This window comes from Oncorhynchus masou, chromosome 30 (assembly GCF_036934945.1).
Source record: "Oncorhynchus masou masou isolate Uvic2021 chromosome 30, UVic_Omas_1.1, whole genome shotgun sequence".
Classification (NCBI taxonomy): Eukaryota; Metazoa; Chordata; class Actinopteri; order Salmoniformes; family Salmonidae; genus Oncorhynchus; species Oncorhynchus masou.
Genome location: NC_088241.1, coordinates 36,949,162 through 36,962,242, shown reverse-complemented (window position 1 = coordinate 36,962,242; position 13,081 = coordinate 36,949,162). Strand labels below are relative to the sequence as shown.

The following is a 13,081-nucleotide window of genomic DNA, read 5'->3' as shown; positions in this document are numbered from 1 at the left end:
CTCTTCACATTCCCCAAGTCCAGAACAGACTACTGGAGGCGCAAAGTACTACATAGAGCCATGTCGACATGGAACTCAAGAGCTCATGCAAGCACTAAAATTTGATTTAAAAAACAGATAAAAATACACCTTATGGAACAGCAGGGACTGTGAAGCAACACATAGGCACAGACACATGCATACTAACACACAATAACATACTCACTATACACACACGTACACATGGATTTTGTATAGTAGATATGTGGTAGTAGAATAGGGGCCTGAGAGCACATACTTAGTGTGTTGTGAATGTATTGTAATGTTTTTATAATTGTTTTACTGCCTTAATTTAGCTGGACCCCAGGAAGAGTAGCTGCTGCCTTGGCAGCAACTAATGGGGATCCATAATAAATATAGAAAATAACCTCTTCATATCCAAATCTATATGATACTTTTTAAGTTTGTAATCTCTTTTGCCCAAAAATTGTCTACATAAAGCCAACAAATAAAAACGTTGCAGCCTGCAGGTAGACAATATCCAGATAAATATAAATATCCTATAAATCACATTGGCTTCACATGGCCTGTCTGCAACGAACTTGAAACATTGGATCTACTATTAACTTGGGTCCAGCCAAAGCTTGTTGTGCTAGTGAACTTGCAACATTGTATAAAATATTCTGGGCCCTCAGTTTCCAGCGCCAGTGAGCTCGAGACAGACACAGCTCTAGGCTATTTGCGCAAGGGATAAGAAGCAGTGCTTGACTTTGGCAGGAGCTCACAGGAGCTGAGTACCGGCACCTCAAAGTGAAAACAGGTTTTTAGAAATTTTAGCAAATTTATAACTGAAATACTTTATTTACATAAGAATTCAGACCCTTTGATATGAGAGTTGAAATTGAGCTGTTTCCATGGATCATCCTTGATCTTTCTACAACTTGATTGGAGTCCTCCTATGGTAAGTTCAATTGATTGAATACACACCTGTCTGCAGTGCATTTGGGAAGTATTCAGACCCCTTGACTTTTTCCAAATTTTGTTATGTTACAGCTTTATTCTACAATGGATTAAATTGTTTTGTTTTTCTCTCATCAATCTACACACAGTACCTTGTGATGACAAAGCAAAACCAGGTTTTTGCAAATGTTTGCAAAAGTATAAAAAAAAAAAAAACGGAAATAACATTTACATAAGTATTCAGACCCTTTACTCAGGACTTTGTTGAAGCGATTACAGCCTCGAATATTCTTGGGTATGACGCTACAAGCCTGACACATCTGTGTTTGGGGAGTGTCTCCCAGTCTTCTGTGTGGGATCCTCTCAAGCTCTGTCAGTTTGAATGGATGAGTGTTGCTGTCCAGCTATTTTCAGGTCTCTCCAGAGATGTTCAAGTTCGGGCTCTGGCTGGGCCACTCAAGGACATTGAGACTTGTCCCGAAGCCACTCCTGCGTTGTCTTGGCTGTGTACTTAGGGACATTGTCCTGTTGGAAGGTGATCCTTTGCCCCAGTCTGAGGTCCTGAGCGCTTTGGAGCAGGTTTTCATCAAGGATCTCTCTGTCCCTTGCTCCGTTCATCTTTCCCTTGATCCTGACTGGTCTCCCAGTCCCTAACGCTGAATAACATCCCCACAGCATGATGCAGCCACCACCATTCTTCACCGTAGGGATGGTGTCAGGTTTCCTCCAGACGTGACTCTTGGCATTCAGGCAATCTTGGTTTCATCAGAACAGAGATTATTGTTTCTCATGGTCTGAGAGTCTTTAGGTGACTTTTGGCAAACTCCATTGGCTGTCATGTGCCTTTTACTGAGGAGTGACTTCCGTTTGGTCACTCTACCATAAAGGCCTGATTGGTGGAGTGCTGCAGAGATGGTTGTCCTTCTGGAAGGTTCTTCCTTCTCCACAGAGGAACTCTGGAGCTCTGTCACTATGACCGTCAGGTTCTTAGTCACCTCCCTGACCAAGGCCCTTCTTCCCCGATTGCTCAGTTTGGCCAGGCGGGCAGCTCAAGGAAGAGTCTTGGTGGTTCCTAACTTCTTCCATTTAAGAATGATTGAGGCCACTGTGTTCTTGGGGACATTCAATTCTGCAGACATCTTTTTGGTACCCTTCCCCAGATCTGTGCCTCGACACAATCCATTCGCGGAGCTCTATGGACAATTCCTTCGACCTCGTGGCTTGGTTTTGCTCTGACAGGCAAAGTCAACTGTGGGACCTTTATATAGACAGGTGTGTGCCTTTCAAAATCATTTCCAATCAATTGAATTTACCACAGGTGGACTCCAATCAAGTTGTAGAAACATCTCAAGGATGATCAATGGAAACAGAATGCAACTGAGCTCAATTTCTAGTCTCATAGCAAAGGGTCTGAATACTTAGAAATACCTTATTTACATGTCTTATTTTTAGAGGTCTGCTAAAATTTCATTATAGGGTGTTGTGTATAGATTGCGGAGTATTTAAAAAAAATAAATGTTTTATCGATTTTAGAATAAGGCTGTAACGTAACAAATGTGGAAAGAGTCAAGGAGTCTGAATACTTTCCGAATGCACTAAAACAATCTTGGTCGACCGACAGCCTAGCGACCAAACAATCGACAAGTCGACTAATTTGGGGCAGCCCTACTTGTAACACAACAAAATGTGGAAAAAGTCAAGGGTTGTGAATACTTTTTGAAGGCACTAGTGAAAATGTATACTGACACAATAAGGCATCTCGGGGGTTTGTGGTAAATGGCCAATATACCATGGCTATGGGCTGTACTTACGCACGACGCAACGCGGGTGGCTGGGTTCAGCCCTTAGCCGTGGTATATCGAACCACCCAGTTTATACATTTAAATAAACTTCAGATGCATTTTCTGTCCAGCACTGGAAATGCAATCACTCATTTTGATATTTATTCAGAGGGAAAGGTTTCTCTCAAGATCAAAAGTATATGGCTTTCTATGTAATGTTCCCTACGATGAAACTAATATGACCCCCACCCCCACATGAAGTGTGTTGATAGTATAAACAGATGGTTCATGACCATGGATAGGAATGGGCCTATAGCCAGCCTAACTGCATGTTTTACTATGTGTAGAATCAAAGTAAAATAATCACTAGATGTAGTTACGATGAACCCTCTTCCACACCCATTGTTCTTGGACAAGAATAGAACGTCCAGGTCACTCTGGTTTCTCGAAGCTCCTTTTTAAAAGTAAACCACTCCACGTCAAAGATCCTCCTGTGAAATGTTGTGCCCAGAAAATCTAGGCTGTTCTTTTCTCTGCACCCAGGTGGCTACAGTACAGTATCACTCCCGAATGGCACCCTATTCCCTACATAGGCTCTATGGACCCTGGTCAAAAGTAGTGCACTGTATAGAGAATGTGCCATTTGGGACATGCCCATAGGAAAAAGGGACTCCCCTAAGCCAAGTACATTAATGCAATAACAGTAGTCCAACCCAGGATTTGAACCCGGGCAACATGGGGTTTTTATTCCCAAGAGGCCCTTGCTTGTCTCTGTAGGGTTCACTTGCTGTACCTGCTGTGACTTAAGTGGTTTCCTCTCCCTCAGATGACCAGGAGGACGAAGACGCCATCGTCAACAGAATATCGTGAGTGGAACTACTTTCAATAAAGCTGTTAAGAAATAGCCCTACTTCTAGTATCTCAGTGTTTCCCGAACCGATCCTCATGCCTCTCAGCCATTCTACATATTTGTTCTATTCCAACACTAGCACACCTGCATCAACTAGACAACTAATCAGCAAGTACTGATTAGGTGAATCAGGTGTGCTTGTGTTGGAATAGAACAAATATGTGGAACGGCTGAGCGTCACGCGGACCGCTTTGGGAAACACAGGTGTAGCCTATGTCTTGGTTCGAATGGCTTGTCTTTCACATAGCACACACCACTGCACACCGGGCCTAACCAACACAACTCTGGTAGTAAAGCAGAAACAGTAGACCATATGTTTGTGGCCCACTTTGTCACTTGTTCTCTTGGGTCCAGCTAATGGTGATTATTGCAAGGGGGAACAGCTCAGCAAAGTAAATGGTGTAGCATTCCACATTAATTTAATTCTCGAGCTATATATCAAAGTGGTGACCTTGTCCACATCCCACGGGGGAGAGGAACAGAAGTAGTCCTCTGGCCAGCAGAATCTGGCAAGCTCCACATGCAGGCTAAAGCCCAGGCCCCTGCGCTGCTGGGATGCCAGGTTGCAGGGGAGGGAGGGATATAGATTGACATACAGCTCATAGACATTGAAGTGGCCATCTGCTCCACTAGTATTTAAGTGAAGTGGTCGACTGTCGTGCATCCCAAATGGAACCCTATTCCCCATTTAGTGCGCTACTTTTGACCAGAGCCCCTTTTGACCAGGGCCCGTAGTGCACTATATAGGAGATGGGGTGCCATTTGGGAAGCAGCCTGCTGCACTAAACAACTTAATTCCCTTATTATTAATCCCTGTGACACTGTATAAGAAGATTCTCCATTAATGTGACTTGTATTTGAACACGAATCCTTTCAAGACCGTTGGAATACAGTTCTACTTGAGTACTCAAATGTATTCAAACGATTCCTAGCCTGCATGAATGTGGGCATTGTATGTGTGGATACAGCTCATGTAGATGCATTTGAAAGCTGATGTGTAGAGCTGCGACACTGCCATTCTTATATGAATTAATACTGTAAGACGGGGGTAGGCAACTAGATTCAGCCTCGGGATGATTTTTGTCAGAGCGACGGGTCGGGGGGCCAGAACATAATTATAACAATTTGATCACTGCAAATTGACCACAACTAAGCCCAAAAAGTGATTTTTGTATTTGAAAATAACAATAATTTAATGCCTTGACTACATTGAGACACGATCACATAAGTGTATTTTTTTATTTGTGGGAATACTTTTATATTTCCTAAATTAAACTCATTTTAGCTGGTGATTTAAAAAAAATATTTTTATTGTATTTTCCCAAATAAAATATATATTTTTAAATCACCCGGGTGCTGGTTTTGGCCCGCGGGCCACCTGTTGCCGACACTACCTGTAAGATACTGTATGTGTGTAAGTTCTTAACAATTCCTTAACAAAGCTGTGTGATTTCACAGCAAACTGTAGACTTTATTACTAATTCCTCTCTTTCACTGTGTGTGTGTGTGTGTGTTTGTGTGTGTGTGTGTGTGTGCGCGCTCTTGCACGTGTGTGTGGCTTCCCCACAGACTGTACCTGTGCACCTTCACCCTGGCCATGTCGGGTGGGGCTGTACTCCTCCTGCCTTTCTCTATCATTAGCAATGAGATCCTGCTCTCCTTCCCCAAAAACTACTACATTCAGTGGCTCAATGGCTCCCTCATCCATGGTCAGTAGTGTCATTCACATTTCACATCTTGTTTGTTTGGTTGAATCCCAGATGGCACCTTTTCCCCTATATAGCGTCCTACTTTTGACCAGGGCCCATAGGGGTCTTGTTGAAAGTAGTGCACTGTGTAGGGTGTCATTTGGGACGCAGGCTGTATGTGGATTTGGTTTTGTTTTGAGTGTTTTCGATGTTGTAGTTCCAGCTTTAGATAAGTAAGTCCTGGTCTCTTTTTGGATTTGGTCCACTGACAACACATAACAGAATCACTCCTTTTATACATCTAGTCACAAAGATCTGTTTCCATCAGACCTGTCCTTCCCAAATGGCACCCTATTCCCTATAAATTGCACCACTTTCAACCAGAGCCCTATGGGCCCTCGTCAAAAGAAGTAAAGGGAATAGGACACAACCTGGTGGTTTGTCAGAGAGTGTTACATTCGTCAAGACCTGCTTTTCTATTTGTGAGCATGACTGCAAAGCATGCCGAAACCATCCCAACGGCAGTAGCCACCAACCCTAGTCCCGGAGGTCTGCAGGGGGTTGTAGGATTTTGTTCTAGCACTGCACCTGATTCATGTAATCAACTTTATCATTAGCGGAAACTGACGTGGCGTGCTGGCCTGGGACAAAAGTCTTCACACCCATAGGTCTTCAGGAACAGGGTAATCAGTAAGCTAACGCCGGAAACTAGATCCCCTAAATACTGGTCTTGACAAGAAGAAATAAAAACTGTCGGGGGAGGGGGGGGGGGTTCTCTTCTGCGTTGTTCAACCAATCCAGTAAATGTGGAGGAGGAGTTAAGCTGGCGTGTCGCCTTGTTAGCGTCCAAAAGTGGAAGTCGCGTTGTGTCACAGACTCTCTTTCCATTTCCCTCAAACCTGGAACATCCGGTTGTTGGGGATTCGGCAAAGGATAGGGTATTACAAACATCTTCATTTGCTGTCACAAGGGGGCATCAGAGTCCATGGTTTAGCAGTTGACTGCAGGAATACATGGTGGCCAGTGGGAACAACTGTGCTGTCTATCTATCCAAAGCAACGCTTTCTCGTGAGACTAGACATGTGTCCCAAAATGGCAAACTATTCCCTATATAGCGCACTACCCAGTGCACTATTTAGGGTAGTAGTGCATTTACGTAGGGAATAGGGTGGCATTTAGGATGCCTCTGAGGATAATGTGTTTTATTGTAAGGTGTGATTTCTGTCATGTTGTATTTTGCTTGGCGATATTCTTGAAAGATTGATTGGTTGATTAATTGATCAGGACTAGCTGTAATGTTGCCCTTACAGGCCTGTGGAATCTGGTATCGCTCTTCTCCAATCTCTGCCTCTTCGTCCTGATGCCGTTTGCCTATTTCTTCCTGGAGTCTGAGGGATTTGCTGGATCAAAAAAGGTACAAAACGCATGGGTTTGCTAACAACTTGCTAAAACCTGTGCATTTTTGTTTTACATGCTCTTGTAGTATTGATGAACTCTTGATCTTTCTTGATTTACATCTCCATGTTTTCACACAGCTGTTTAAAATTGTCCACTGTGCCATAGCAGAACTACACCATCTTAATCAATCAGTAATCCTAATGATTATGGCTATTGAGTCGATTGTCATAAGCAGAGCATGTTGCAGAGTAGATAGTTTGTCTCTTTTGTTTCTCCGCCTTTTGTTGTCTAAGAATGTCTATTAATTCCTGTTTACGTTGTCTGTCTGTGTGAGAGTATGTCTAGTGACAACAGCAGGTGCCTGGTCCTTGCCCTCTCTCTGACTCTCATCAGTTGACCGTAACTGCGACCGCAAAAACCTCATTAACCATGAAACAACGACAATCTGGTCTTCGGCATTCGCCACATCCTGACAAGCCGTTCCAATAAGCCAGACGCTGCAAACAGTTCAACACCACGGCATCGGCCGGCGTGATTTAGGGCCTGATCCCCCACACCCCCCCCCCTCTGCCCTAAAATAAAACTTCAAACGGACAAACTAATAATCGAGTTGTAAGACTCTGCAAACTTCCTCTTTTAATTAATTACCTCTGAAAAGAGGCCGGGGCCCGTGTTTCGCGGGTCCATAAAGACAGAACAACGTGATGGCACAATGGAGCTGAAAAAGCGCGGGGAAAGATTTACTTTTAATACACCTCTATCCTGTGTCACAGTTTGAAACCCCTCTGGTTTATGTCCCTCCTGGCAAACTTACATAAAAATGTGTCTGTTACTGTAGTTTACAGCCTCGTTTTTTTGGCAGAGTGGGGGGGGACTGCTAATTTGTTTCGTTTGGATTTCTTGTAATGAAGTCCAGGATGGCTAGGAAGTGGAACACACTGGCCTCTATCACTTTAGGCTTTTGTACCCTTTCTTGCTACTGATCATCTATAAATTCGCAGAGAGGAAGCACTGCTTAATGTTGGCTACACATCCAGGTATAGTTGTGTGTATTTGTGGAGAACAGAGGAAAGCACCCTGCCGAGTCACTCAACAGACCGACCACAGGATGACATTTAAAAGCTTGATTTAAGTTTTTATAATGTGATATTATCCCTCGCCCAATAAAAGTATTAAGAGACTTGAGTATTAGATTTCAGGGGTTTATGTGGCCATAATGTTACGCCACTGAAAAGTCCCTTTGACTGCGGAAATGAAGTGAATGATGAATTTAACTGGTAACGGTTTAAGTCAGGCTTTTCATGTGGCTCTGTTTACTTTTGACGAGGGCACTAAAGCTCTCCGAGTTGAATCGAGATTGAAATGTTCTATGCTTTAAAAAAAAAAATTATTAGCTCACTCAGACGTTCTGTTGTCCACATGATTAACAGTCTTTCAAATTGTCCAAATTGTGGATGAATCAGAATTACGGCCCAAATGTGGGTATGAACTAACTTTGTTCACCGGCATAAAATTCCCCACAATAACCTTACTCTCTCTGACTTTCTTAGCTGAAGAAGATTCATTACTAATGGTTGTAAAATGCTTTTAAAATCATTGCGGAGAAGTGGCAGATTTTAAACGTTGAACGGTTTTGGCTCCTGGTCTTGTTCCAGAAACCCATTTATGCTGCAGACTGTGTGCCAGCAAGTCATCATCTCATGCTTATACAGAGATACCAGACTAGATCTACTTTGTGATGAACGAACTGCCTTTTAGGGCTGGTTGATTTTAGGCTAGAGATGGGCCACTGGCCTATCCCTGGCCCGTGGTTACATTTTTTGGGGACTCTGTCAGAGTCTGAATTACTGTTGTGTTAGAATAGTAGAATACACAAGGTGCAATTTTTTAAATATGGTAGTGCATCTGTAGTTTTTCTCTTGTTATGTCAGTCACTGACAGTCACTCAATTAGCCCATGTCAGCAAAAAATGTTTTAGTTTGGTAAGTTAGTCTAGCAGCCAGCTTTCTAAACTTATAGTATTTGTAGTCTAATTATCGAAACGGGGGGGCCCCAATTGATTTTGTTAGTCACTTTCACTCCGGTTTCATATTAAAAACTGCAAACATTTTCCTCCACCAGTCCACCATATGGCAAAATTGTGGAATTGCAGGAAATTAGCTGTATAATGGAAACATTTTCTCTCCGTCCCATATCAAAATGTAGAATTGCTGCAAACTTGCTTTAAAACTGCATTACAGGAAATTAACTCAAATTCAAGTTTTATTCTCTCCGTTGTCAAGAAGGGGGCGTCTTGATGTGTTCAGATATCTTTTGTGGCCCCCACCCCCATCAAAGCTACCCATCGCTGATTTAAGCTATAATTCTAACCAGGCCTTTTTTCTTCACATTTTGGCTATGTTTTTTGGATATTACATTTTTTTATGTGTTTTTTTGTTTATATATTAACTATCAATGATCTATTCATTATCTTTAACTATGAATTATTTTGGTTTTAGCGTATATTAGCATATCCCTCTGATGTGGAGGGTGAAGGCCCTGTTGTGTATTCACCACCAGTAGATGGCATGTTTATGATGATGGTCGGTCAGTATCTGTATGATGGACTAGTGGCCTAGGGTCCCTCCTCTGCCTTGGCCTCGCAGCTCTCCCAGTCCACCAAGACAACCTCATTTCGAAGGCTTCCATAAAAAGGACTTCCTCTCCCATTGTGGGCCTAATTCCTCATACATCCCCTAGGCATGAGAAGTCTCCAGTTCATATGGGATAGAAACATCACGTCAACAAAGCTGTTATAAAGTATAGAGTGGCATGCCTTTTTTTGTCTTCCAACCAATATTGAGTACTCTGCGGATCCTCTCCTTTCGCTAGGTTACGTTCCAAATAGCATCCTATTTCCCATAAAGTGCACTACAGTTTTTTTGGGGGGGGGGTCAAAATTAGTGCACTATATAGGGGACAGGGTGCCATATGGGACACAGACTTTGTCTGACCCAGAAAGTGACCCAGCTATGGGCCAGCAGTTTTCATCTGTTGCTAAAAGAAGCTACTCATCAATCTAACGCCCTAGGCCAAACCCTTTAATGAAGAAAAGTGTGTGTGTTTATTGTGGAGGGGAAACGTCTGAGCTGAGTAAACCGCCTTGTGTTACTAAGATACTGTTCTTTGTTGGCGCTCCACAATGGAGCCTGGATGTTTATTTCAAATCTCCCTGCACATGTAGACATTTTTCCCAGGCCTTTGCTCTGGCAGGGGTGGCCGGAGAATATAAAGTGATGTTTACATACCTTCCTTTAAGGTCAGAATGTCTCACGAAAGCCCCTCTGTTACAATGTCCATCGCCATGGTAACATATTAGTTTGAGCTGAGAATTTCTTATTTACCTCTGTCTTTCAAATGAATTGATCAGCTCCTAGAGGGACTGCGTTTACATTTTTTGGATGAAATTGCCTGTTTATTTTATAGCTTGTGTTGTCTTTTGGGGTATTAGACTTCTTTCTGTCGGTTTGGAAAAAAATATATTATGCCTGCTATACAAGCCTGAGATTGAAGTCCAATGTTAATCATTTCAAGATAAAAGTCTTATTCATTGGTTTGATCCCGGATTTTGGCACAAACATTTTTTAATTCAAGATTTAAAGCTGCAATGTGTAACTTTTTGGGCGACCCGACCAAATCCGTATAGAAATGTGAGTTATAGATCTGTCTTTCTCATTGAAGGCATGTCTAAGAAGCGGTAGATCTGTTCTTTGTGCGCTGCTTCTATGCGTCCTGTTCTTACGTTTCGCTTTGAGTCTTTTAAGTTTGGTTTTGTACACCAGCTTCAAACAGCTGAAAATATCATATTTTTCTGTTATGGAAAATATATTTCACAGCAGTTTAGATGCTACAATGAATATCTACACAATGATTGCTTGTTTTGTCACATAAATTGAAGTTAGGCGGTATCTTCTAATTGCAACCAGGATATGGTGGAGCGATTTCTGCATATTACTTTTACTTAGTTTGTCGTATGCGTCCGACTTTAATGTATCCAGTCGGCTATACAGTGCCTTCAGAAAGTATTCACACACCTGGACGTATTCCACATTGTGTTGTTACACCCTGAATTAAAAATGGATTATATTGCGTTTTATTTCTCTGTCAATTGGCCCACACACAATACCGCATAATGTCAAAGTGGATTTATGTTAATTGAAATTTTTTATAAATGAAAAGCTGAAATATCAATAAGTATTCAACCCCTTTGTTGTGGCAAGCCTAAATAAGTTCAGGAGTAAAAATGTGCTTAACAAGTTACATAATAAGTTGTATGGACTCACTATGTGTGCAATAATAGTGTTTAATATGATTTTTGAATGACTCCAGCATCTCTGTACCACACACATACCATTTATATGTAAGGTCCCTCAGTTGAGCAGTGGATTTCAAGCAGAGATTCAACCACAAAGACCAGGGAGGTTTTCCAATGCCTCGCAGAGAAGGGCACCTAGTGGTAAATTGGTAAAAAAAAAGATTTGAATATCGCTTTGAGCATGGTGAAGTTATGGTGTATCAATACATCTAGTCACTACAAAGGTACAGGTATCCTTCCTAACTCGGTTGCAGGAGAGGAAGGAAACCGCTCAGGGATTTCACCATGAGACCAATGATGACTTTAAAACAATTACAGAGTTTTTAATGGTTGTGATAGGAGAAAACAACTGAGGATGGACTAACAACATTGTAGTTACTCCACAATACTAGCCTAAATGACAGAGTGAAAGGAAAGGAAGGAAGTCTTGGTTCAACATTTTGAACAGAAATGCAATGGTTCATTGGATCAGTCTAAAACATTGCACGTACACTGCCATCTTGTGGCCAAAATCTAAATTGCACCTGGGCTGGAATAGTACATTATGACCTTTCTCTTGCATTTCAAAGATGGTACCGTAAAAATACAAAATAATGTTTTTTTTCTTCTTTGTATTATCTTTTTCCAGATCTATTGTGTTATTCTCCTACATTCCTTTCCACAAACCTCAAAATGTTTCCTCTAAAATGGTACCAAGAATATGCATATCCTTGCTTCAGGGCCTGAGCTACAGACAGTTAGATTTGGGTATGTCATCTTAGGTGAAATTAAATTTAAAAAAAGGGGTGGTTCCTTGATTTAATGGCCTGCCGGCCTCCAAAAAAGGGAAAATATGCAGTGTCTTAATAAAACACCATTTTCCACCACCATGCTAGAGTGGCCAGTGCTGCTTCCTGATCTTGCGTACCGTGTTCAGCTAAGGGGAAACAACTGACTGCTGCAATCTGATTGGCTGAACGTGGTGTGCGACATCCAAAAATTGTGATTTTATTAACACAGGTGACGGTCATTTCTTCTTTGAGGACTTATCAGCCTGACACCTCTTGGTAATGACAACAATATGGAGTCCTTGCAGGGGGACCTCTATACCAGGCAGTGTCAGAGGAAGGCCCTAATAATAAGGCTCCAGCCACCCTAGTCATAGACCTTTTCTCTCTGCTACCGCACATTTAGCAGTACCGGAGCGCCAAGTCTAGGTCCAAAATGCTTCTTCACAGCTTCTAACCCCAAGCCATAAGACTCCTGAACAGGTAATCAAATGGCTACCCAGACTATTTGTGTTGTCCCCCCTATTTTTACGCTGCTGCTACTCTGTTTATTATCTATCCATAGTCACTAATTCTACCTACATGTACATATTACCTCAACCAACCTGTGCCCCCGCATATTGACTCTGTATCGGTACCCCCTGTATATAGCATCGCTTCTGTTATTTTACTGCTGCTCTATAATTATTAGTATTTTTTACTATCTAGTTTTTACTATACACTTGTTTTTTACTTAACTGCATTGTTGGTTAAGGGTTTGTAAGTAAGCATTTCACTCTATGGTCTGTTGTATTCGGCGCATCTGACAAATACATTTTTATTTGAATAAACTCGAGGAAAACATCGAAAGTAGCATACTTGTAAATCCCTTTTTCTGACTCGCGTCTAATGTTTTGGCCATGGGAGCTTGGGAGCGAATGACTCAGGTTCATTTAAAGGCTTTAAATTTAAAACAAAAAAAGGGGAGTGCGAGTGAAGCATGAGTTTCACGGCATTGTTTTTTTCCTCTCTCGTCGTACAAGGCGGACGTGAATCGAATGATCGGGCTATGACGTGAAGCAAACGATTTCCCACGCGCCCACTGCTGTGTCGTTGGGGGCGAATCTTTAGAAGTTTAGTTTGCGGCAGCTTAACAGGGGGAAGCTTTCCAGTCCCCTCCAGACCAGCGACTCCCTCTCTGTTTTCTGTCTCTGACACGGCCGCGGCTGAAGGACGGGACTGAAGGGTACGCTAATAAGGGCCCT

General features: G+C 42.2%; 1 protein-coding gene across 3 annotated transcripts in view; it reads left to right on the top strand.

Annotated features, from left to right (window-relative positions):
- The window catches only part of LOC135522597 (limb region 1 protein homolog), a 62,523-nt gene that overhangs the window by 13,882 nt on the left and 35,560 nt on the right, over positions 1-13,081 (top strand). The window contains exons 3-5 of one of the 3 annotated variants that reach the window (XM_064949021.1): positions 3,547-3,586; positions 5,200-5,339; positions 6,629-6,732. In XM_064949021.1, coding sequence (XP_064805093.1) covers positions 3,547-3,586; positions 5,200-5,339; positions 6,629-6,732 — 284 coding nt within the window. The remainder of the gene's footprint in view (positions 1-3,546; positions 3,587-5,199; positions 5,340-6,628; positions 6,733-13,081) is intronic. The other 2 variants (XM_064949022.1, XM_064949023.1) reach the window with 2 other exon arrangements.